The 26,457-nt window shown below is 46.6% G+C and overlaps 1 protein-coding gene across 2 annotated transcripts in view; it reads right to left on the bottom strand.

The window, feature by feature from the left end:
- The window catches only part of MYO5C (myosin VC), a 92,194-nt gene that overhangs the window by 61,778 nt on the left and 3,959 nt on the right, over positions 1 to 26,457 (bottom strand). For both annotated transcript variants that reach the window (XM_032856457.1, XM_032856458.1), the window contains exons 2-9: positions 18,876 to 18,986; positions 13,657 to 13,822; positions 12,926 to 13,070; positions 9,872 to 10,028; positions 8,171 to 8,314; positions 6,925 to 7,006; positions 5,433 to 5,540; positions 1,516 to 1,622 (exon numbers count right to left, since the gene is read on the bottom strand). In XM_032856457.1, coding sequence (XP_032712348.1) covers positions 1,516 to 1,622; positions 5,433 to 5,540; positions 6,925 to 7,006; positions 8,171 to 8,314; positions 9,872 to 10,028; positions 12,926 to 13,070; positions 13,657 to 13,822; positions 18,876 to 18,986 — 1,020 coding nt within the window. The remainder of the gene's footprint in view (positions 1 to 1,515; positions 1,623 to 5,432; positions 5,541 to 6,924; positions 7,007 to 8,170; positions 8,315 to 9,871; positions 10,029 to 12,925; positions 13,071 to 13,656; positions 13,823 to 18,875; positions 18,987 to 26,457) is intronic.

Below are 26,457 nucleotides of genomic sequence, written 5' to 3'. Positions count from 1 at the left end.
TGGAGCCCAAAACCACATGTTCCACCTACTGTTTGGCTCTCTCTCCTCTACGCAGCAGGTACCAGAGAGCTCAAAAACGACCTATGTGCCAAATTATGAGCTGTTCCCATGAGTGTTTTGAGGGGGAACAGGAAAATAGACATTGTTATATTATGAACTGAACACTTCCTCCCAAAATTTGTATGTTGAAGCCCTAGCCTCCAATGTGATGGTATTTGGAGTGGGGCCTTTCGGGGGTGATTAGCTTCAGATGAGGTCATCAGGGGTGGGGCCCTCACGATGGGATTAGTGCCCTTCTAAGAAGAGGAAGAGACCAGAACCCTCTGTGTCCCTCTCTCTGCCATGAGGACCCCGCAAGCAGGGGGCTGTCTGCCAGCCAGGAAGAGTGACCTCACCAAGAGCTCAACCATGCTGCACCCCGATCTTGGACTTCTAGCCTCCAGGACTGGGAGAGGAAAAACTTCTGTTGAGGAGGCCACCCAGCCTGCGGTCTTTTGTCACGGCCTCGGGAGTGACAAGATAGACATACATATACAAAGCTTAAAAGGTCAGGCGACCTTGCAGTTCATAGAAGCATTTTTTATTTTGTGTTATTTTCTCCTTTATACAGATTTTCATGAGAAGAACCAAAGACACACCCCTACTAAGGGTCACTTTTCATAATTTGTCAAAGCATAGACACTTACCCTGTGTTCGTTAAATCAAGAAATCACAGAACTGATATGGGAATATATTTCCAGAGGAAAGTCAGCACTCCTGGGGCTTGATGTGGGCAGGTGTCAGGAGGTGGGAGGTGTCCTTTCTGCTCCAAATATCCAGTGCTTTGAGGGCCCTATATGACCTCACCCTTTCCCCTGCCCCCCGCAACCTTTTCTGGCCTCAGAAACCACCCCTGCTTTTATTCATTCCTCTTTGGATATACTCCCCCCTACCCCCCTGATTTGTCAAGTAACAGCTCCTGCCTGAGGGCCTCTGCACTGCTGTCCCCTCTACCTTGAATGTTCTTTCCTCCAGTACAGGCACAGTTCACTTTCTCATCTTTAGGTCTCTGCCCCCATACCCATGAGGCTTTTACTGAGTGCTCTATACAAGAGGCACAGCCCCTCTGCAACCCTGGACTCTGCTTCCTTCTCCCTGCTCATGGCCACCACCAAGCCTGTAACTGGTGATCGTGTCTCTTCCCCTCCACTTCCTATCCCCAGACCGTAAGCCCCACGAAGAGCTTCTTGTTTGGTTTTGCTCACCGCTGTTTCTCCAAAGCCTGCAATAGGGCTTGGCATGTAGCAGGTACTTAGTAAATATTTACTGAATTAAAGAAAAACACAGAGAGAATACATCTTCTCCTCTACTGTTGAAGGGGAAGCTACCCACGGAACCCTTGCTTCCTTGCTCCTGACAACTGGTCTCTCCAGCGGGCCCAGTGTTCCTTGTGCTAAAATGCAGAAGCAGAGTAACCAAGAGACACTCTGCTGGTGACCCTCTGACCACAGCAAGTGGAAACAAAGCAGTACTTACACTGACAGAAGACCTCTCGTGGCCCACCGCTGTAATCTGCACGTTGCCCAGATGTAGGATGGCTGCTAGGATCTTAAAAATGTCCATCTGAAAATCCTCCTTGAAACCTGAAAAAACAAATGTCCAAATTAGGAATACTGCATCTCTTCCCTGACTTCATCACTAGTAGTATAAGCACCTGAATTCTTTCAAGACACTCTAGCACCATCACTGCTGAGAGCTGGCACGGGAACGTGCAGCGGCCCCCAGAGGGCCTCTGGTTCGCCATTCTTGCCAGTTTGACCAGCTACAACACAATATGTGAATTCAACAGCCCACTAGGTTTCCCCTTTTGCCATCGCTGCTGTAAGTGCAATGCAAAAATTCATACCCAAATCACCATTTCATGTTAGGTTCCTGGGCAAATCAGCTCTCATTTATTCTATGTGTTGCACTTCCTTTATTTTTATTGTGGTTTTTTTTCCCCTTTTTGGTTCACAAGTTCCTTGAACTATTTTTTTTTAATTTTTATTTTTATATTTTTATTTATATATTTTTGAAGATTCTAGTAATTTATTTGACAGAGAGAAAGAGAGAGCACAAGCAAGGGGAGCAACAGGCAGAGGGAGAAGAAGCAGGCTCCCCAAGGACCAGGAGGCCCGATGTGGGACTCGATCCCAGGAGCCTGGGATCATGACTTGAGCCCAAGGTAGATGCTCCTACTGAGCACGGAGCCTGACGCAGGCCTCAATGGGACCCTGAGACCATGACCTGAATGGAAATCGAGAGTCAGCTGCTCAACCGACTGAGCCACCCAGGTGCCACCCTAAACTGCTTTAGACATTATCTCCTAATCCTTACCACATCCCTAATAGCTATGGAGGGCCTCTTCAAAGATGGCCCCCAGGGCACCACCCTCCTAGAGTTCATGCCCTGTGCGGTTCCCTCACCATGGGTTATGTATGAGTCTGAGTTTTTGACCATTATCACATGGCAGTAGTGACGTGGCCTTACTTCTTAAGCTGGTTCATAAAAAATCTTACACATCCCACCTAAGCCTACTGTAACTCGCTCTGGGAGAAGGGAGCCACAACATGGTACACACCATTTACCCTGAGACCAGTGTGCTGTGAGGAAGTCTGTGTGGAGAGAGAGATGCCTGCCCAGTCCCTGGTGCTTCTAACCGTACCAGTCCATGTGAGAAAACAAGCCTTCAGAGAGGATGGGGTCCCTACTACTGTCAAAGAGTAGTCCCCACTGACAAGTATCCAGCTGAGCCCAGTCACCCCAGAATCACCCAAAATAATAATGATCCATCATTTTAGGCCATTAAGATTTGGGGAAACAGCAAAAGATGATTGGAACAACTGAGTATTTTCATTACTGTCCCAGTAATCAAATGGGGAAACTGATGCCCAGAGAAAACAACTGAGCTCTGGAAAGCCAGAGACTGATCTTAGGATAAACAAAAAAAATATTGGAGCAAATACATGAGATAGATAATTTAATACTAAATTGCCAAGACAGAGGCCATCAGAGGCGAGTTCACTGGGCTAGCATCTTGAGGTAACAGACTTCATAGAAAGTAAGCAGGGCAGATTCCTTCATATTCCTGGCATTCTGCCCACTAAGGGAAGGAGAAGGGAGCAGGCCCCAACCCCTTTCCACCCCCGCCACTTCACACACCACAGTGGGCAGCCAACACCACTAATAGCCACAAGAGGCAGTAGACTGTTTTACTCTACTTCCCCACAAAACTTTGGGGGGCTTTGTCAAAACTCTAGGCCAGGGGTGCAAGGCTGGGCCAGGGGAAACAAGCCAGGTGCCCGGGGCCAACCCTACATTTGTGCCACCCTGAGAGTGAATGCCTGAACTCCTCCTTCAAGTTCATGCCCTAGTCACCTCTTCTGCCTCATACCTAGTCCTGGCCTGGCTGCTGTGGACATCTGTGAAAATAATCTAATTTGTGTGAGATCATGAAAAAAATTGCTGCTGCTGCTCTCGCAGGATTAAGAAAGGTTTAACGGAGAAGGGGATGGTTTTGCTCAAAGGATGGCTAGGGCTTGAGCAATAGGGAATAGAGAGTGAGGGCAGGCCGTCATACTGAGCAAGCACCTGCTACGTGCCCAGTCTGGTACCAGGGGCTCTCACACACATTTCCTTACCAGTTATTATGGGAGCCCTGTGGGTAAGGAATATGGCCATTCTATAGATCAGGAAGCTGAGTCTCAGAAAGGGCAACCTCCTTAGAGTCCTGCCAATTAGGTTTTAAGTCATGTTTATTTGACCTCAAAGCCTACTCTATTTCTCTTGTATCATTTTTGTGTGAGGTGAAATATTATAGAGGCAGGAGGGAGTGTTGGAAGGGGAGAGATGGGAAGGAGGACAGGGCATGTGGACCAAGGTCCCACCAGGGCCCGCCAGAGCTAGGCTGCCTGCCAGAAGTAATACATGGTATTATTTCTCAGTAAAGCACATTATAGATACAGTAATGACTTCAAATACTTTAAGAAAATGGTAATCAGTACCAAAAGTGCTTATCTCATTATTATACACTATTTAAATTGCCCTTCTCCTTTAAGGGGTTTGGAAGGGCCGGGGGCATCTGGGTGGTTCAGTCAGTTAAGCATCTTATCCTTGATCTCGGCTCAGGTGTTGATCTCAGGGTCATGAGTTTAAGCCCTGCACTGGGCTTAAGACCCACCGTGGAACCTATTCAAAAAAAGAAAGGAAGAAAGAAAGAAAGCAAGCAAGCAAGCAAGCAAGCAAACAAACAAGAGAAAAGAAAGAAAGAAAAAAAAAAGCAATTTGGAAGGGGCAGAATCAGATGGTAATTCCGCTTAGGAAACCAACCAGTTTTCTTTCTCAACTACCTGAATGTTTCATTCTCAATTATCTTGAAGAGTAATGTTGCCTATTACTCTGATATATTTAACCTCAAATTCTTTGCCTTTTACATTTAAATATAGTCACCGAAACCACAGCAATGAAAATAACTTGGTGAAACAAATATTTTCTCTAAGAAGTAAAAATATTCTGTGGTCTCACACTGATCCAAAGCTTTGACTGACAGTTATGTATTAGTGTCTACACTAATACACTATAGAAAAGTAAATGATCATTTTCATCAACGCCATTAGGTAGACACTTCCCAAACGTGAGCTCCATGTGGGAAAAGCAAGGGGGAGAAAGACCAAGCAATGCAAGATTTTGTTTTCTGTATAAAAATGTGGTAAGAAGAGTGCCAGGGTGGCTCAGTTGGTTGAGCGTCTGACTCTTGATTTCGGCTCAGGTCATGATCTCAGGTCATGATTGGGGAGCCTGTGTCAGGTTCCACACTCAACAGGCAGTCTGCTTGGGATTCTCCTTCTCCCTCTGCTCCCCACCAACCCCCCAACCTCCTGTTTATGCTCTCTCAAACTCTCTCTCTCAAAAAAAAAGTGAGTCTCCTCCGTCCCCTTACTCTAAAATGGGGGAAATACTAGTGTCTACGTCATAAAGTGCTTGTAAATTGAGCAAGCTAGCACAGGTAATGAAGTGCTTGGGATGCCTGGTAAGTTCCATGTAAGTGTCTGCTATTTTATCGGGCCAGGTAGGGTCAACGTGACCCCACCCCAGTCCAAGCACCAGTCTCCTCTGAAGTCAGCCCCAAGGAGCTTAAGAGCACCCCCGGGGCAGACAGCCCCCACTGCTCACTGCAAACCAGCCCCACTGCAGGTGAAGGCATTAATATCTACATCTTTTAAGGGAAAAGCACCAGTCTTGTCCACTTGGGCATCAAATATATCCTGATCAACTCTTCCTAAGATTAGAATTTATTAGGAGTCTTCAGAACACACACCTGCTGGGCATCCCGGCCTTTCATTTTGTTTTTTGTTGTTGCTGTTGTTGTTTTAAAGAGAAAATGGCCACACGTTGGCTAGGGTATTTCCACTTACCCAGTAGCGTGAAGGTCTTCTGTGTCTCTACCATGTCTGCCCTGTCATTCACGCCCTCGATGACCGTGCTGCCTCCCATTCTTGTGTAGTTAAATTCTTCTGCACTCCCTGCAACCAAAAGATGGTTACATGTGTGACACAGAAATTTGTGACGCAGGTTTATCAGAAGCAAGACAGGAAGCTCACACATAATACACTAGAATAAGCACTTGACACACATCCCTCCATTAATTCTGTGGGAGTCTATGTGACAGACGCAGAAGCCAGGGCCCAGGGAAGTGAAGTGTGTTGCTGAAGGCGCCAGAGCCGAGGGAGGGCAAGAGTCTGAACACATGCCTGTCTGACCGCAAAGCTCCTGGGTCTTGCTCCCGTATCTCACTGTTCTGTACAGCTTTACTGAGGATTACCCACCACAGAATAAACTGTCCATGGTTAAGATGTAGACTTTGGTGAGTTTTGATATATGTACGCCCTAACAGAACCAGCACCACGGTCAAGAGATTAACCACATGAACAGCTAATACCTCAGCAGTAGGTGGGCCTACTGACAGCTCTTCCAAATTCACTATTCACATCCTGTTCTGCAGACAGGCATGGGTTTTACCTTCATACAAAATCTGAGGAACTTTAGCTTCTTCACAAGTGCAAGCAACTTCTCCAAGATCGGAGTGTGTGCGTTCAACTCCCACATACCGCACAATTCTATCCACCAACCCAGCACAAGCAACCAAGGGAAGAGAGCTGTGACAGCACAGGAATCGAGCTGTTTGCGAGACAGGACAAAGAGTTCTGCTGTCCCTGTGGTTTGATTAGTTGGAACGACAAACAATAAAGACCCTGAGTCATCAAGGAAGCTCAAATGATGACAGAGACCCTCTGTCTCAGAAGACAGGGAAATATGTCATGCATATTGGAAAATAACCATCCGAGGAAGTTCAGATAAAGAAAAGTTTAGGGATTTGACAGCACCAAGTCCCAGGGGTCAGGAGATCTTATTCAGGTGGCTCTAGTTAGATGACCATCATCACCCATGAGCTTTGGAAAAAAACCCTGGAGTTTAAAGGTCTCCTCTCCTGGACCCACCCTGCCCCTCAACTTATCATCTTAGTTAGATGCATCAACTCTACCCCTAAAACCCAAGGGCCTATTTTGGACAGAGTATTTTTAAGTGATATTACTATACGAAAAAAACAATCTTGGGGCACCTGGGTGGCTCAGTCGGTTAATCGTCTGCCTTTGGCTCAAGTCATGATCCCAGGGCCTTGGGATCAAGCCCTATATACGGCTCCTGCTCAGCGGGGAGTCTGCTTCTCCCTCTCCCTCTGCCTGCCACTCCCCCTACTTGTGCTCACTCTCTCTCTCTCTCCCTCTGCTCTCTCTTTCTCAAATAAAGAGAATCTTAAAAAAGAAAGAAAGAAAGAAAAAGAAATCAACCTGGAATTTAAGTCCCTACATAAAAGAGAGACATGTCCATGCATTATATAACACGTACCCAATTTAAGATGTTTAAATTCCGACTCCTGGGCAGATGCACAAAGCTGATAAAAAATGTGGTAATTTCGTTCATTTTCCGACTGTAAAATAAAGGAAAGTCCTGAAATTACACCAGCTCTTTACAAGTAAAAATATGAGGCTCTTAATGGAGGGGTCTTAGATGGCTAACCTGGATTGACAATTCTGCTCTTAGGGACACTGACAATTTACCTGTTTTTTTTTACTCTGGTCGATAACACTGTGACCCAGCCTGTTCCCCCTCTGTTGGCTCAAGACCACCTTCCAGATAAGGACCCCCCAAAAAATGTTATTAAGTGAAAACACCCTGTGAAATGAGAATAATGTAATTTGTACCAGTTGAAAATTTTTTTTAAATTTATTTACTTGACAGACAGAGATCACAAGTAGGCAGAGAGGCAGGCAGAGAGAGAGAGGAGGAAGCAGGCTCCCTGCCGAGCAGAGAGCCCCGTACGGGGCTCGATCCCAGAACCCTGGGATCATGACCCGAGCCAAAGGCAGAGGCTTTAACCCACTGAGCCACCCAGGTGCCCCTGTACCAGTTGAAATTTTTAAGCTACTCCTTGTAATAAATACAATGCTTACTGTTGCTCTCTTGGACCAAAATTATGGAATTTTCTCCATTTTACTGACAAAAGAGCCTTTCTCTTAAACACCCCCAACTAACTGTAAGCCCATTCCCTTCCTGGTCAGGAAAGCTGGTCTAAACAGCTTTGTCTATTTCAAGAAGTTTTTGTGTTCTGAAAAGATAAACTTGTTTGTGAAACTCAAAGGATCCAAAATTTTTCCCTTGGTGGATTCATATCACTCCACTGATATTGCATCCATCTGTCAATTTTTTTTTTGTTGTTTGTTTTTAAGAAGCAGAAAGAAGGGGCACCTGGGTGGTTAAAGTGGGTTAAAGCCTCTGCCTTTGACTCAGGTCATGGTCTCAGAGTCCCGGGATCGAGCCCCGCATCGGGCTCTCTGCTCTGCAGGGAGCCTGCTTCCTCCTCTCTCTCTCTCTGCCTGTCTCTCTGCCTACTTGTGATCTCTGTCTGTCAAATAAATAAATAAAATCTTAAAAAAAAAAAGGCAGAAAGAAAAAAAGCCAAAAGGCAAATGAAAGATAGGAAATTTGATTCTTCAAGTCACAGAGCAATGCAGGTGGTCTAATGAGTATGTAAGTGCGAACAGTGCTTTGAAAGTTGGGAAAAAGGATATTTAATGGCTGTTTGTATCCTTACCTGAAAGACGACTCTGGATTTCTCCAGCAGGTACGTCCTCATGTTGGCTCCTATAATCTGATTCCTCTCGTCAAAGCTGATCTCTGTGTATTTCCCAAACCGACTGCTGTTGTCATTGCGGGTGGTCTTGGCGTTTCCCACCGCCTGCAGAACACAGGCCCCTCAATAACGTTACAAAGGTCTTTGCATTCACACTATTGGAGCGGTTTCAATAAATCCAGTCCTGCGTGCTGGGGAGGGGTCTGACTAGCAGAGGGAGGTTGGGGCAGAGGGGCTGGGGGAAGAGGAGGAAAGCAGTCCAAAGCTCGCGGGGAGCAGGACGTGCCCTCAGGCTGCCATTCAGAGCTCTCCTCTCTTGCTGAGACACTGGGCAGGATCAGCTGGACCACGGGCTCTGGTGTTTCATGGCCCCAGGCTCCTTCTCCGCTATCTGTATAATTCTAGAACGGTTATTTCATCTCTGCAAGGCTTGGTTTCTTTATCTGTAGTGTGGGAATAATCTGCATCTTGCAGAGTGGGCAGGATGACCTAAGACAATATAAAGTGCCTCAACACATCCACACTCTGAATATTACAGATGCTCGATTCAAAGAACACATCCCTCAACTTGATTTCTATCCTTATCTCACTACTTCCCTACTCAGACCTTCCACTCGACCAAAAAACTCTGTTCTCTCATCCTTTCCACGCTCTGGGCAAGACTTTTCCTTTTTACTTCTGCTCTTGAATTCTGTTTCTCCTCTACCCATCCCCTCCCCCCTCCCTGAGCACTCTCCATCTGGAAGTACCCTTCTCATGCTCACAAACTAATCTTCCTGCCCAGGTCATCATGCTTTTTGATGACACATTTATGGGCCACGTGCTTGGGTGGCAAAGGTGAGCCAGGGTCCTGCCTCTCTGGAGCTTACCATCTACTGAGCAAGATTGATCCTAAACAAATAATCACATAAATTCATCCACTGGGCAGTGCCTCTGGATAACTTTACTACTGCTATCTTAGATTGTGATCTATGTTTCCACTTAACTTTAAAATATGTTTATGGTAGAGGAGTCTTAAGACTTGGGGACCGGGTCTTACTCTTTTTCATCACCTCCTGTATTATCTGACACAATGGCTTAAACAAAATACATGGTCTGATAAATATTTATTCATAATTCTGATTTAAGAAGACAGAGAGAGGAGGTCTAAGAATCTAATGGTCTTAATTTTTTTGCTGTGTTTCCAAATAAATTGAAGTCAATCCTTTTCCCATTTTGCAAAGCAGCCAGAGTTGGTCTTCGGACATCCCCTGAGACTTTCAGATGCTCCTTCTCCCTTGAGGGCTGGCTCCTTCCTCCTGAGTGCCTGCATGGCTGGCCTTGCCCACGCCTCTGCCCTCGTTAGCATTGTGTGAATGGATCAGCTCTTGGGGAGTGGAGAAGGAAGGGTCTTGATATGTAGCATTTGCCAATTTGTAAGGTGCATATATTCCCACCATGACTGATGTTAAACTACCAAAGGTTTAACAGTCAGCTTGCAAAATAATTCCTGAATATTTACCAATCAGCTCTTAAAAGTTGGTGCACTTTCCTGCCCTCACTTCCATTGTCTTTAAAGGGGAGGGCTTGAGTTAGCCATGAAAACACATACACAAACCAACCCACCTCTCCATCACACACTGTCCCCTGTGACCCTGCTCCCCACCCCCGCCGGCTGCATACCTCTGTTATGGGGTTTGATGCCAGAACCTTGTCCTCCACGTGGGTGTTACTGCTGGACTTGCTGACGGTGGCAAAATACCTCATGGCGTAGCGAGCAGACACAGTCTTCCCGGCACCTGACTCCCCACTTACTATTATTGACTGATTTTTATTGTTTCTAAAGCAAATAAAAGGATTTTTAAAAATGCTCACTTCTTCCTATTAAAAAGGCAATATATACTCAGGAAGAAAAAATGCAGACAAGTGGAAAGAAGGCAAACTCTGTTTCATCACTCTGTTTTTAATACTCCAGTGAATTTCCTTCTAGTCTCTTTTTCTATGGGATCAAGCTGAACACACAACTGTTTCCTGCTCTGTCCCCCGTGCTGAGGGCCCCCAGACCACTCTTACGTCAGTGATATGCTAGAGGACTCACAGGGTGCAGCACATAGCCATCCTCATGGCTAAGACTTATAGTGAAAGAATACAAAGTAAATCTGCACATGAAAAGTGCACAGGGTGACAAATCCAGAGGAAGCCAGGCATGAACACTTAAATCCTTCAGCAGTGAGTTATGACAACCCGTGGGAAGTGCTGTCCACCAGGGAAGCTCTTCAGAGAGTCGGGGCACAGGGCTTTCACCAGGGGCTGGTCATATAGGCATCCTCAGCCGAGCACATACCAAAATTCAAGATGCTGAGAAGGAGAGTGGGCACTCAGCATGAGCTCCATCATTTACGCAAACAATCCAGGTACAGTGAGTCACTCTCATCAGTTAGGCCGGGTGGGAAACTTCCTAAAATCCAAGCTCCTATAGGCCAGCCCTGGGCCAGCTTTGCAAACAGGCCTCTGAACACAGTTGTCTCGGGCCCAGGTCAACTCCTCTCTGTGTATCCCCACATAAACATAAGATATTTAAAGACATTATTTTGGAGAGCAACTATTCAAAATATGCTTGGGAATATATGTGCTCAGTATACCAACGTGTCCTACATATTTTAGAGATCTTAAAAAAGGCATTCAACTTTTCACATCGTAAGATGATGATAGAATCTTCCTATCATGCTGGTCTAGGTATCCAGCATTGCTGATATACTACACACTGCACAAATACTTTATAAGGATTCTCATTTAAGCCTTGGAAAAAAGTCTATGCCACATATACCCATTTTACAGAAGAGTACAATAGGGGTTCAGAAAAGTAAAATGACTTGACCCAGGACACAGAGTATGCAGCCTCCCTGTGAACACCGGAAGGACCTCAGAGATAGCGTTCCTGCCCAAAAAAGCAAGCCTCTGAGGAAGTGAGTGACAGCCCCAGTATCCCTTGGCCAGGTAGAACAGGGAGGGAGTTTTAAAGCCAGGCTCTTCTGAGTGCCAGTTTAGCATCAGCAAGTACAACATAAAACTACCTTATGTTCAGTACTGTTACAGGAAGCCCTTGAGAAAAAACGGGGTCTTTGATCTTGACCCTGGTTCAGCCCCATGAGCTCAGACTGCTGATACCCGGGAGCATCCCTGGCCCATCAGGCTGGGAGCCATGAACTTCCATCACAGAGACCTACATCTCTGTGAACTCTGTGAACTACATGAACTTCCATCACAGAGACCTACAGGGAGCAGGACAAATCCCAGAACCATGGGTGTTTTGTAATTGGAAGGAATCTTGCTATAGCAGAGACCAAAGTAATTGGTCATTAATTGTTAAATCTCTACTCAACATTCATCCTTTTCTTCCTTTTAGAGACTATGTCCCAACTTTTAGTGGGCACACTGCTGCCCATATGGAAGACTATATATCCCAGCTCTGCTTGTCACTAGGCATGGTCCTGGGAGTAGGTCCTGCCCAAAGAGCTGTGAGCAAAGGGGTTTTGTGGGGTTTCCAGGGAGTCTCCATAACCAGGAGGGGCACACACTTCCCCTCTGACACTTTGTCACCCAGAGTATGGAGGAGACAGCTAAGTATTAGCGTGCCCTCAGGAGGAAAGTCTCACTCCAGGGACTGAAGATCTGGAAGGCAATGGGTCCCTGACGGCTGGTAGAGGTGGCACACTAGTCCCAGACTGTCCATCAGCCCATCAGCTTTTTTTGCAGGAGAGAACCACACACTCTACCTTGTTCACGCCATCATTCTTCCCCCTGATTATAAGCCATGAACCACGAATGGGTGCCCCCTGAGTGTCTGGTTCACAGATAAAGACAATAAGGCTAAGGGAGTGGAGAGTCTGTGCCCGGGATTATGTGGTAAATGGTTAGCAGGTCCAGGCCCTGTGCCTCAGGTTTGCGTTCACCAGGGCAAAGCTCAATGCACTTCACGGGGGCATTGACACACTTAAAGGAGATCACTGCCTGGAAAGTTCTTTTGAGAACCACAAAAGGGTCTACAAAGATAGGAAGTTGCTTCTATTTTTCATACTTTACAGATGAGGACATCGAAGCCAAAAGACATTACACGTGGAGTCAGAAACCCCGAGCACACATCCCAGCTCTGCTTGCTGGTGACCTTGGGTGGATGACCCCCAAACCTCAGCTTGTTGCCCAGGTGTCTCCATCACAGGCCAGGCTGAGGGTACCCTCAATGGTGTACGAGAATGAGTGCACAGGGCCTGCTCCACAGGAGGCTTTTAATAAATGTTCGCCAGCAAAACGAAAACTCCACGGGGCCACACAGAACACAGGTGGCAAAATGAGTCTAAAGCTCTACATCTCCCACAGCTAAAACGTGTGCTCCTCTATCATAAGATTTTGCTGGCCCAGATTGGAGGGAAAAAGCTTGTGCATCTCACAGTGGAGAAATCAACATTCCTCCAACCAAACACACCACAAGCGAAGCATCTGACATTCCCAGATTGATAGGTTTGACTTTTGACTCCCTGGAAGAAGAAAAACCAGGAAACCTGGTCTAGACAGGTTACGCAGGCAGTCATTTGCTACTGCGTTATAGGTAGTCCATTCTACCACAGTCCCCTTTAACAAGACCAGTGCCAGAGGGTCCCCCTCCACAGTGAGGGCCCAGCACACACGAGGGCGGGGAGCTGGGCCAGAAGGAGGGATCCCCGCCCAGCAGGAGGCTACCTGGCCATCTGCTTGTATGCCTCTTCAGCCACGGCAAATATATGTGGGTCCATATCGCCCATGTTCTGCCCGCTGTAGGCGTGGATGATGGCATCTCCGTAGATCGGCAACTGCTTGTAAGGATTCATGGCCACCAGAATGATTCCTGGGGAAAGATGCCCGATGCAGTGCTGGGGATTTTACTGTCACCTGCTTCTCCAGGTTCTTAGGATCAAGCCCAGCTCTGCCAGTTATTAAGCGTGCCCTGTGACTTGGGGCAGGTCACGTAACGCTCTGGATCTCAGGTCCCTGTGGATGCCACCCACATTTCTAAGCGACCGTCAGGGTTGGAGGAGATGACAGATGGGAATGCCCTAAAACTGAAAGCTCTTTCAATTCTCAATGTAAATATAATGATAACATCATTGCCCAGAGTAAGTAATAAATGTATTAAATCCAGTAAGAAACTCAAACACAAGCTTTATCCAGTTACAGCTTTCTTGGGAGTCTGATCTTAAGTCTTGCACAAGATTCTCCCCACCCGTAGACACTTCTGTTTACAACAGACTCTTGAAGATCAAATGTCTGTGCTTGTCAGACAAAAATCTGGGCAAATGTCTAGGTCCAAGTGTACGTTTTGGCAGAAGTCGACATTTCTAACGTAAATAGGATATAAAATGTACTCGGGACACCCTAGACAGCAAGCATGGTGTTTCTGGTCACGGCTGCTCTCTTAGAATTGCTCTCCTTACCACTGTAGGTGTAAATGAGTTTGGATTCTGCAAAGCGGACTCTGAGATTGTGGAGCACCGCGGGCTCGTGGAGATAGCTGAGGGCCGTGAGGTCATTCTCGCCCACGAGGATGTCGGGGTTCCGAAGCGGAGGCAGGGATTCTGGATCAATGGAATAATCCAGCTCCTGTGGACAAAGACGGAATTAAAGTTCTAGAAGTGAAAGACTCTTGGTGTTTCTGAACTCCTGTTCTCCGTCCTATCCATCCCCTTTTGGAGTGATCCCAGACACTCTGAAAAACAAATGTATGTAGAGCAAAGAGAAAATCATCTCCATGACTGACTCTTGGGGAATGAGAGCCAGGGGACTAGGATATTGGCTGTGGGCCCAAGGGCAAGTTTCTCATCCTTTCTGGACCATTCCTCGCTCATCTGTGGAAAGACTGGCTGGAGCTACAAGACCTCATTGAAGGCTCCGTGAGAGGTGACAGGGAAGCTACATGGGCAGGGACCTGGGCATGCCACCTCCAACTCTACCACAGGGGGTCCACTTGTATGTAGGTTAGATGCTGAGCCCCATGAACATTTTGCTTGAAAACAGGGTCCTGCTGGGTGGTGAAAAGTGTCTGAAGGAGCCCGTGTGGGTGACAGTCTCTCTTTGAGAGGACGCAGGTGCTCTGACTCCCGTCTATAGCTGAAGGCAGCCTGTTTCTGTCATCCTGGGCGCTGGCTGAGTAACTTACTGGGGACAGTGTCTCCTGCACTAGATTTCACCCAGCTTCTGACAGCAGCTGCCTGAGCAGAACGAAGGAGAGTTTGGCAAGCCTTGTGGTGTCCATGATGGACACCTGCTCTAACTTTCTTCACTTTCATCTCACAGCCTGGGGAAGTGACTCAAGCAAGATCACCCAGCAAGCTTGTTTCCCTTCCATGTTTCTAGGCTGCCTGCCTTTCGATTCCTGGTCCTGAACCTGCTCCACACGATGAGGTGCTCCCTCCCCCGCCCCACAAGTGCCCACCATGCAGACCGTCTGCCAAGTATTCAGTCAGCGGTCCTCAAGACTGCCTTCCAAGGAGGGCACGTCTGCCCTAATTAACAGCTACGGAGGCAGCTTCAGAAAGGTTCCTCTCCTTGTCCAAGCTCACAGGGTTCTTACAGACCTGGCTGGCTCTGAAGTCCGAGTCATGACACCTCCCGTCCGCGCGGACAGGGCTTTGTCGGTGACTTGGTCGGGCTGTGTGGCCCGAGGAGAGCGGCTCGGGACAATCCAGGCCAACTGGATTGAATCACAGCTGCCTGCTCTGTTTCCAGTGCAAATATATTTGTGGGTGGGCCCCAAGCAGAGTTATTATTTTTCCCTATTTTATTGAGAAGTAATAGACACATATTATTGTATAATTTTAAGGGGTCCAACACAATGGTTTGATTTACATGTACTGTGAAATGAACAGCACAGGAGGTTCAGCTAACAGCCATCACTTCATATCTATGTAATAAAAAAAGGAGAAAAGAAAGAAGAAAAAAAATTTTCTCTTTGTGATGAAAATTCTCAGGATTTCATTGAAGTTTCCTAGCGGCATGGCCCCAGTCATCATGCTGTGCACGACACCCTTAGGACTTACAGCTGGAAGTTTGTATCTTTTGGTCACCTTCTTCCCCTTCCCCATCCCTACCCCTGTCTCCGATAACCAGAAGTCCCATCTTTCTTTCTGAGTTTTATTTTGTACTTTTTTTATGTTGCTGGATTTTTTTTTTTTTAGATTCCACATATAAGTGAGATCATACAGTCTTTGTCTTTCTCTGACTTATTTCACTCAGAATAATACCTTCAAGTTCCATCCACGTTGTCACAAATGTTAGGTTTTTTTAGGACTGAGGGATAGTCCACTGTACAGAAACACACAGATGATGACTTTTTTATCTGTTCATCCGTCGATGGACAGACACCTAAGTAGTTTCCACATCTTCATGATTGTGACTTATGCTGCTATAAACATGGGGGTGCAGATTCCTTTTTGAGTTCGTGTCTTTGTTTCCTTTGGATATATCCCTAGAGGAGGAGCAGCTGGACCACACGGTAGCACCATTTTAAAATGGCTGCGGGTGGGGGGGGGGGGCGCCTGGGTGGCTCAGTTGGTTAAGCGACTGCCTTCGGCTCAGGTCATGATCCTGGAGTCCCCGTATCGAGTCCCACATCGGGCTTCCAGCTCAATGGGGCGTCTTCTTCTTCCCCTGACCTTCTCCCCCTCTCATTCTCTCTCTCTCTCTCAAATAAATAAATAAAATCTTTTTAAAAATAAAAATAAAAAATAAAATGTCTGCAGGTTCTCCATTCTGTTTTCCATAGTGGCTGTACAATTTAGAGTCCCACCAGCAGTGCCCAGGGTTCCCTTTTCGCCACATCCACACCACATTTTTTACTATCTGTCCTTTTGATGATGGCCATGCTAGTATGCACGAGAATATGTAGATGGTGGTTTTGATCTGCATTTCCCTAATGATTACTCATGTCGAGCCCCTTTTCAAGTGTCTGTTGGCCATCTGGGTGTCTTCTTCAGAAAAATGTCTATTTAGGTCCTTTGACCATTTTTAGTGTTTTTTTTTGTTTGGTTGGTTTGGGTTTTTTTGTTTTGTTTTGTTTCTACTGAGTTTTAAGAATTCTTTTTCAGCAACATTGATTTTTATTTTTATTTTTTAAAACTTAAAAAAAAAATTATATTAGTTTCAGAGGTAGAGTTCAGTGATTCGTCAGTTGCAGTGCTCATTACATCACGTGACCTCCTTAATGCCTATCACCCGGTTAACCATCCCCCCACCACTCCCCTTCAGTGACCCTCAGTTTGTTTTCTACAGTTAGGAGTCTCTTATGATTTGGTTCCCTCTCAATTTTCATCTTACTTTCCTTCTCTTCCCCTATGTTCATCTGTTTGGTTTCTTAAATTCCACAGATGAGTATATTTTGGATAATACCCCCTTATCAGATAAACGGTTTGCAAATATTTTTTCCCCTTCTGTAGGTTGTCTTTTCACCTTGTGGATAGTTTCCTTTGCTGGGCAGAGGTTTTTTAGTTTGATGTAGTCACACCTGCTTATATTTTCATTTTGTCACTTGTGCTTTAGGTGTCAAATCAAAAAACATCACGAAGACTCATGTCAAGGGGCTTTATTCCTATGTTCTCTTCTAGGAATGTCATGGTTTCAGGTCTTACATCAAAATCTTTAATTCATGTTGAGTTAATTTTTGTGAGTGATGAAAGATAAGGGTCAAGTAGAATATTCTTAATCTACACTTTTTTTAAAAGATTTTATTTGTCAAACAGAGATCACATGTAGGTAGAGAGGCAGGCAAAGAGAGAGAGAGGAGGAAGCAGGCTCCCCGCTGAGCAGAGAGCCCGATGCGGGGCTCGATCCCAGGACCCTGGGATCATGACCTGAGCCGAAGGCAGAGGCTTTAACCCACTGGGCCACCCAGGTGCCCCAATCTACACATTTTTATTTTGAGAATAAAATCAAGAAAAATGCTGCTCACATATGATTTTTCTTTCCCTGAGTTTTTCTGTTATCATTTTAAATCAATAACATCCTTTCCAAGTTCAGCTGCTGTGTGTGTGTGTGTGCATGAGTGTGTGTGTGTGTGTGTGTATGAGAGACAGAGAGAAAAAGAGGAGAGTCTTGGGGGGAAGGGCCGTGTGTAAAGAACATTAGATGAACAGTTGGAGGAACAAAACAGACTTTGTCCTTCATGGAAGAGAGGAAGGATTAAGCCAAAGAGCAGTCTGTCTGGCTGCCCTCTTACCTGCCTCTCCTGGGCTCAGGTTCAGAGCCAGGAATGTGGCCACCTGAAGACCTGCTGATATGACTAAAGCAGCAAGTCGTGAGATTTGTCCTCCCAGAGCCGCATGCTACCTAATGAGAACCTGGACCGCACATGGGATGTGCTCAACAAGGCTGCAAGGAGCCACTGGTGGGAAAGGGCAGGTTCCATGAGAGTACGGCATCCTCCTGCCGGTCTCTTGAGTTTGCACGTGCATGTGCATGCATGTGCGCGCACACACACGGATCATCTCATTTGATCTGCAGCAAACCTGTCACTACCATGCTGTTAGGAACTCCAATTTGCATATAAAGAAACCCAAGGGCTCAGGGTTACAGACTTAGAGAGTGGCCACAGCAGGCTTTGAATCCGTAGCATGATTCTTGAGGGAGTGCCCTTAACTGCTAAGCTCACATGCTCATCTCCCTTCCCAGGATCTCAGGAAACAGCTCCCAAATCCACGATAGTCTCATTGTAAATATTGTGTCCTGTCTCTACAGAGACCTTGCGCATGACTCAAAATTTCCAGCATTTTAATATTCACATGATATTCTCTGCACCGACTCTAATACCCAGATGGAACATGAATCCTTTGCCCAGCTCTGCATCTAGGGACTTGAAGCTGAAAAGTAAGGTCACCTAACTATGGATCCAGTCGGGATGTCATTACAGCTATGGGGTATGGCGGCCAACGACAACTCACGATGGTTACTTAAAGTCATGGTAAAATCTGCTGGAGCTGACAATAAAAAGACATATCCGACCTTTGGGAGGATCTGCTCACAGGCACCCCGGAGCACAGGAGCCACGCTGATGTGATCCAGCCGCACGGACAGGCTCCTCACAACATCACACAAAGCTGGCATTCCGTTCCTGTCCCACCTCCCATCACTTCCCCAATCACCCTGACACAGGAACCCCTGGCGGTCCCAGTGCTTGTCTGTTTCTACCACCCATGGATGGATTTTACTCCTTTTTCTTCTTCTCCCACCCCTCCCTCCCCCTTCCTATTTTCTATCTCCCTCCTCTATTTCTCTTCCTCTTCCCATCGTGATATTTCTCTCTACCAGTTTTTGCCTTGGGCTCAGACCACCTCCCTCCAAGTTCCTCATCTTTGCTCACACTCTATGCTGAGACCGATTAAATCAAACTGGCCGATCATTTTTCAGTGTTCTCCCCACCATGCTGGATCCCTGGGGATGAAGCACAGGACAGAGACCTGCTTCCTGTGTCTCGCTCCAGATAGAGGCCCTGGTGACACGGGGCCCTTGATGCTTTCATTAGGGCAATGTCAGGCATGTGGCACAAACAGGAGGGGATCACAGCACCACCTGGCCACTCCCACAGGACCACAGGTTGCCCTCTACATGTGGCCCAGCTACCCCTTTACACGTTGTGGCAGCCACGGCCAGCAAGGACCCTCACCGTTCCATCCTCCAGCAAGAGTCTCAGGACTTTGTCACCAACTCTGTAGTCTTTTGCTATCTCAGCAGACTTCCAAACTTCTTCAGGATCAGGAATCCATACCCTGTTGTACTGAACAACAGAATAAAACAGCCTTAATTTCAGAAATTTGAAAACAAAAACACAGATCATAAGATAATTAGACTCAGGGAGATTTCTTTCTGTCTGCTCAGTTGGTCCCTTCTTCAGGAATACTTTTACCTAACTGTTGCTTATGAGGTAGTCTTCAGTGTGTCTGTGAGGCCCCACACCTAGTTGCTTCATTTTTATAGGCAATGGAATTCCCAAAGCATCCTAAACATACTTTGAAAACTGAGAGCCTGGGACTAGAAAGAAAATCATGAGTCCCTTCATGGGAAGATCTGAGTGCTGTCTATGAGAGTTGAAACAGAGGGATTTGGTTCATCACTGATGGGCTGTGGGTCTCTGGGCCAGACACTTAACTTCCTGTGCCTCATTTTTCTCATCTATAAAGTGGGTACAATATCTACTTCACATTTGCTGGGAGCTTAAATTAGGCTGTGTAGTTGAAAGCACTCTGCCAGATGCTATGGAAGTATTGCTAGAGTAGTGTTACCTCAGTCTTAACTGCACTGGTGGATAGCCAAGGATTCCCACTGTGGGAAATGTGGAAGGCCAGCTGCGGCTGCTGGGCTCCACTCCCAACAGGCGATTGCAACAGCTGACTCAGTGTTGGTATATAAATCTTTAGGCAGAATCTCATTGCTATGAACTGAATTATGTCTCTACCTGTCCCCCTCCAATTCATATCTCGAAGCCCTAATCTCCAATGAGACTGAATTTGGAGATAACGTCTTTAAGTGGTAATGCAGGTTAAATGGGTAAAAAGGTTCTGATCTGATGGGATTAGTGTCCTTGTAGGAAGAGACACCGGAGAGCTCCCACTGCACTCTCTCCCCACCGGCATGCGCCAAAAAGGCCACAAGAATCCATTTGGGGAAAGCCACTGTCTGCACGCTTGGACTTCTCAGCCTCCATAACCGTGACAACATAAGCATCTGCTGTTGAAACACCACCCAGGCCGCAGGCTACTTAAGGCAGCCCTAGCAGCCTGACCTGCGTGTCTAATACTCACACTGGCACACTGGGAAGGAGACAGGCTCACTCTCCAGAACCCACCGGGGGCACCTGAATGCTGCTCGAGATAGAGACAAGGAGGCTTCCATGTCTGTCACAGGGCCCGTGGTTAATTCCTCTCTTCCTGTCGGCAGCACCCACGGACTACTCTTACTCCTCCTCCCAGACCCCACATCTCACACTGCCCTGCAGGGCTGTTCATCTGTTTATCCATTCATCTATTCGTTCACTGGATTGACACTCGCTAATAAGCATCTATTATGTGTATGCGTTGGGTTGCTAAGAAGGAAAGGCATTTGCTCTCAAGTCACCACGGTCCTCCTGCTAACCCAGCCAGCCCCTAACCCAGAGCCTCATGTGCAAATGTGCACATTCGCATCCCTCTGCTCCTCGGGCCACTGGTCTACCGCTGCCCTCTGACTGAGGAAATACTCGTTTGTGTTGAAAGATTGTACCTTCAGGAGTTTTGAGTTGCAAAAAGATTCTGAGCAATAAGATCATGGCATTTTGATTTTCCTTGGTATGGTTCTACATATTTTCTACAGTTTGCATGTTTTACTTTTATAATCAGAATAATCTTTAAAGGCAAATATCAAAATATAGGCCCACAAAAAAACGTGTACGTGAATCTTGATAGTAACTTTATTCATACTGGCCAAAAACTGGAAACAAACTAGATGTCCATTAATATGAGAATGAATTAAAAGACAAATGAAACTGTGGTGCATTCACACAATGGAATACTATTTACCAGCAGAAAGAATCAATTACTGATACAAGCAAGAATGTAGACGAAACTCCAAACCTTGAGGCAGAGCTAAAGAAACATCCACCAATGAGTATGTTCTGTCAGAATCCCTTTGAAGTGCGAGGACAGGTAAAACTAAGGTAAGGGGCGGAGTCAGAGCAGTAGTTGCCTCTGGGGGTAGGTGGTGCTGGGAAGTGAGTGGGAAGGCCCTCAAGGGAATGTTCTGGGGGTGATGGCAACATTCTATGCCTTGGTGGGGTTTGGGTTACCCAGGTGGTAAGCACTTTTCAAACCTCACAGAACACAGACCTAAGACTGGTGTATCACTGTTTGAAAATCTTACACAAAGAACTAAACAAATACAAAACTCTTAACAATAGACACACTAATATATTTAGGACAACATGTACTGAGGCATGTGATTTACTCTAAAATGCTTCAACAAGTAAGAGGGTCTGAGGACTGGACAGAAGGATAGGAAGATGGATAGACATATAACAAATATGGTGAAACGTTCGTGGTAGAATCAGGTGGTAGGACAGATGGTCACTATAAAGTCCTTTCAACTTTATTGTATGCTAAAAATCATTTGATGTTGGAAGAAATAAAGAAAAGTAAGAAACAAATTTCAGAATGCCAGTACTAGACTGGGGCAAAGTTGTTAAGGAGCACATCCATTTACCTATCAGTTAATAATAAATTGGCTTATTTAAGCAAAGAAATATATATGTATCTCAGTGGCTGGGTATCAGTCCTGAGTCCCTAGTTTATTTGGTTTGCTTTAATTCTTGACAGCTAGGCGGGAGTCTGCAGGAGCTTGCTGAAATGAGTCACAGAATGGGTAAGATTTCAGACATAGGGACAGAGAAAACAGAAGAATGACCTGGCGGGCAATGATACACACTCAGATACACATGTCCACGCAAACATGAACAGAAGCCTCATGAACACACAGGCACACACCCCCCCACACACACACATACTTGTTTCCACATGCTACCACTTCCTACCTCGGGTTTGCTATCAAAAACACTGCTAACCTTGTAAGTGAAATCATTAATGGCATATCCCAATGCATTAAGAGTTGGCCACTATAGAATTTTATTTCATTTCATTCTATTATTTTTTTAAGTAGTCTCCAAGCCACGCATGGAGCCCAACGCAGGGCTCAGACTCACAACTCTGAGATCAAGACCTGAGCTGAGATCAAGAGTCGGACCCTCAACCGACTGAGCCACCCAGGCATCCCCACCACTAGAGCATTTTAGAATTGAAAGGGTCCTGGGAGATCATCTACTCCAAGTTGTTTGTCAAAGCTCTTTTTAAAGCCACAGAAGGCTTGCTTCAGATGAAATGGGGCCAGCCTCCCACGTGAGACAGGAACAGCGGAGGCGTCCTGAGGAGGCTCTGAGCTGGGCGCCGCAGCTGACATCCCCGGCATCCTCCCACGGAAGCCAGGAGTTCTGAGAAGGAATGTTAAAGTCACTGAGCCAGTCTAAGCCTTTTGTTTTCCTGACCCCAAACTCTACGCTCAGGGAGGCCAGTAATTCATCGAACACCACACAAAGTCACGAAAGCCTGGACTCCATGGAGCCAGGGCCTGCGACTCCTACTTTGAACTACTCATTATATGAACGAGTTCATATAAAGTTCATTATATGATCTGGCTTTGAGAAGAGTCTTGAGCTCTCAGGCAGGGCACCTGGGTGGCTCAGTCGGTTAAGCATATGCCTTCAGCCCTGGTCATGATCTCTAGGTCTTGGGATCACGTCCCACCTCGGGCTCCGTGCTCAGAGGGGAGCCTACTTCTCCCTCTCCCTCTGCCCTTCCTCCCGCTCACTTTGTTTCTCAAATAAATAAAAATATTTAAAAAAAGAAAAGAAAAGAATCTTGAGCTCTCATCTGCAACCATCTACTTGAGAGTGCACAGGCTGATTAGTTTCACTGGCTTATTTTGGCCAAAAGCAGTATTAAATGGAAGGCAGTATTAGGACCCTGGAACCAAAAAGTCTGCTTCTCTTGTGGAGGAAACACAAATGGTCTCGATGGCCCCTGACTCCCCAGGCCGCCCACACCTGCCAGGCCTGGCGCCTCCGCCAAGCAATGCTGCCAGTCTTTGAAGGCCCCGTGGCTGCAACCCAGCCTGGTAAGTAAACACGACAAAGTTTACCCAGTTCCATGTCAGTTACACCCTTGGGTCCCTCCCTCCTTCCCCACATTCTTTGACCCACAAAGCCAGGCCTTAACGCTTTAACCGGGAGGAAGAGCTCACTTTGCAGCGTTTAGGCAAACAAACAGCAGCCTGTGCAAACAATGTGACGGGCTCTCATGTGACCTCCCCGGTGTGACTCCCTCCTGTGGAGCAGGAGCCTCAGACTCAGACTACTGCCAAGCCCGCCAGGGACAGGCCTGCTAGGGGGCCGGGGAGCAGGGAGGCCCACCTTCCGTGTCCTGCCTGCAAACACTCTCCCATGGAGGGAGACCGTGTGTCCCCTAACTTCCAAGCCAAGGGAGGCGTAACAACGAGGGAAAGCCTTCAGGAGCACGACCCTTGGGAAGTGATACGTCCCTGGGAACATGCCGAATCCCCCACCCCACATGCTCAGCCGAGGAGAGGGCATCTTGTCTCCTTGCCTGCCTACTGGAAGGCATCTGCGGCTGTTGGCCACAAAAAGGACTGACGACCTGACATGGAAGAGGGGACACCACAAGCTTCCTTCCCAGCAGCTCTCTGGACGGGAAGGGAATCTCCACATTCTCAGTCAACTAGGCCAGAGCAGTGATACTATGTTCCCTCTCCTCCCCTTCCCTTGTCCCTCCAAGCCCTTCCCAGGCTCCCCAGCATCCCCTCTGTTTCTCAGTGTCCTTCCCAGGCCCTCCTCCTGACAGGCTTTCTCTAGAGTGTCTTCCACTCCCACAGCTTTGGCAGCTGCCCTGGTACCTGTCCACCAGAGACCCCCAGCCTAGATCTCTCAACAAGTCTAGAGCACATTTCCAGTGGTCTCCAGATGCCAGCCCCTAAATGTCCTCAGACGCTCACAAATTCCTAGCTCTAATGATCATTACGTACCCCGCCAAACCTCAGTTCTCATAACCGTCTAGTCAGAAACTTGGGACCCCCAAGTCCCAAGTCCTGGACCCCCTTCCCTCCTTCCACCCCCAACAACCAAATGGTCCTCAGGTGCTGGAAAGCCTACATCTTAAACAAGTCTCACCTAAAATAACAAACAAACAACAAAAAAAAACAAGTCTCACCTGTCTGTCTCATCCACCCACCACTGCCATAACCATCGATCAACTCCCTGCTCCCAGCCCCCACCAATCTTCCCCTGACAGACGCCACAGTCTGCTAAGGGCTTCCTCAACGAGGCAGAACACCAGGTTTCTGTGGCTGTACAGATTCCCTCATCCACAACTGAATCAGAATTTCCATGGGTGGGGTCCAACAAGATGAAAGCTTTGAGACCCTCCCTCCCTTGTTGACTCTGATGAACAGCCAGCTGTGGGGAGCCACTGTCCTGGCCCATCTTCCTACTCAGGCTTCTCTCCCTCTTCAGTCCACCCTCTGCCAGCTGTCACCACTAGCAGTTTCTAGAACATTCCAAGCCCTTCCTTGGCTCTCTTCCTTCTACCACCAGTTCTACTCCTCCTCTCGCTGCCAGTGAGCAAACTGCTCTGAGACGTCAAGATTCAGCTCACAACTCCTGTCCTTGGCAGCACTTACCCTGTCAACTCTCTACCCCAAACAGGATTGAATGCTTCCTCTTTAGAGCTGTCTCTCTCTGACCCTTCTCCAGGTTTCTGGGTAGCTTCCCATCTTCTCCACTGGCACTTGAGCCTCAAGAGTCTCATCTTTGTACCCTGGAACCTGACACAATGACTTCCCCACTCCGTAAACATCCACTGAACAAAAATTCAAATTCCTAGTTTAGTTGCACCAATTAAAGACTAAGCTTTGGGGGCACCTGTGTGTCTCAGTTGGTTGAGCCTCTGCCTTCAGCTCAGGTCATAATCCCAGAACCCTGAGACTGAGTCCTGCATCGGGCTACCTGCTTGGGGTGGGAGGGCACCTGCTTCTCCCTCAGCCTCTGCCTGCTCTTCCCCTGCTTTGTGTGTGCTCTTTCTCTGTCAAATAAATAAAATCTTAAAAAAAAAAAAAAAGACTAATCTTGGTATTTTAGTTTTTACATCTTTTTTTTTTTTACTCTTTTGAAGTACCCATATATAATACAATTGATAAATCTAATTTCCAGAGTTGTTAATGATACATAGAAATCTAAAAGCTTCTTAAAATAGCCAAATGGAAAGTCATTAGACTGAAATTTGACCTTATTTTAGAGACCTTGAACTGCTTCTCCTGACCTTGTACATCTGAATCCCAGCAAAACTTCCCTGAAGATGTCTTGTGAGTTCCTCATACAGAAGTAAGAGAAATAGATGACCGAAGGATAATATAATTTGAGAATCTGTGGCAAAACCAATTATAACCTGAGTCCTGATTAATGAGCCAGAACAATTTAAGAAAGATCTCTAGAGCCATGCCATAGAGCTCTCTGCCTCACCACCCATTTACCACTTTCACCAATAACTTAGATGAAGAAAAAAAAAAGCAAAGCCCACACACACGTAGATCATATGCTCAGCTATGAAGTGGATGGACTTCCCATGAGTCCTCTGAGAGAACGGAGAGAAGAGGAGGAAGATGGTGAAAGTGTTTGAACCACAGTTGTGGTAGTGGAAGGTATTAAGAACACAGGTTTTTGATGTCCATCAACAGATGAATGGATAAAGAAGATGTGGTATATATATACAATGGAATAGTATGCAGCCATCAAAAGAAATGAAATCTTGCCATTTGTGACAACATGGTTAAGAACACAGGTTTTTAATCCGGCCTCCTCCTCCACTTCTATGCAACTTTAGGCAATTTACTCAATCTGAGCCATTTGTAAAATTGGGATAACAAAGTCCACACATAACATTGTTGACTCAGATGAAAGAAGGCACATAAGTGAGCTTGGCATCTGGCACATGAGAAGTGTTCCATGGCTGTGAGATAAAAGCAACTATCATCATCTTCTTCATGCTCACAGCTCTTTCTGAAAGCAGAAAAACTCATGGATGCATAACAAAATGCTTATTGAGACCCACCTTTCCCTGTTCTCTAGAAACTCTCGGTCAGTAGGGGAACACAGAGTTAATAAGCACTTACAAGCTGGGGGCCTGGGTGGCTCAGTCAGTTAAACATCTGTCTTCGGTTCAGGTCATGATCCCGTGGTCCTGGGATCAAGCCCCACATCAGGCTCCCTGTTCAGCAGGGAGTCTGCTTCTCCCTCTACTTCTACCTCTCCCCCTGCTCATGCTCACTCTCTCAAATAAATTATTAAAATCTTAAAAAAAAAAAAAAAAGAGTGGGCACCTGGGTGACTCAGTTGTTGAACCTCTGCCTTTGGCTCAGGTCATGATCCCAGGGTCCTGGGATGGAGCCCTGCCTCCAGCTCGCTACTCAGCAGGAAGCCTGCTTCTCCCTCTCTGGCTCCCCCTGCTTGTGTTCCCTCTCTCACTGTGTCTCTCTGTCAAATAAATAAATAAAATCTTAAAAAAAAAAAAAAAAGAAAAGAAAATGAGTGCTTACAAGTCAAAATAAAAGGTGCCCAGATAGTGGAGCTGGTTGTAAAGATTTCTCACAGGAGACAC

This window comes from Lontra canadensis, unplaced genomic scaffold, assembly GCF_010015895.1.
Source record: "Lontra canadensis isolate GAN:19392208 unplaced genomic scaffold, GSC_riverotter_1.0 scaffold12, whole genome shotgun sequence".
Lineage (NCBI taxonomy): Eukaryota > Metazoa > Chordata > Mammalia > Carnivora > Mustelidae > Lontra > Lontra canadensis.
Note: the sequence above shows the minus strand (reverse complement) of the source record. Positions and strands in the feature narration are given on the sequence as shown.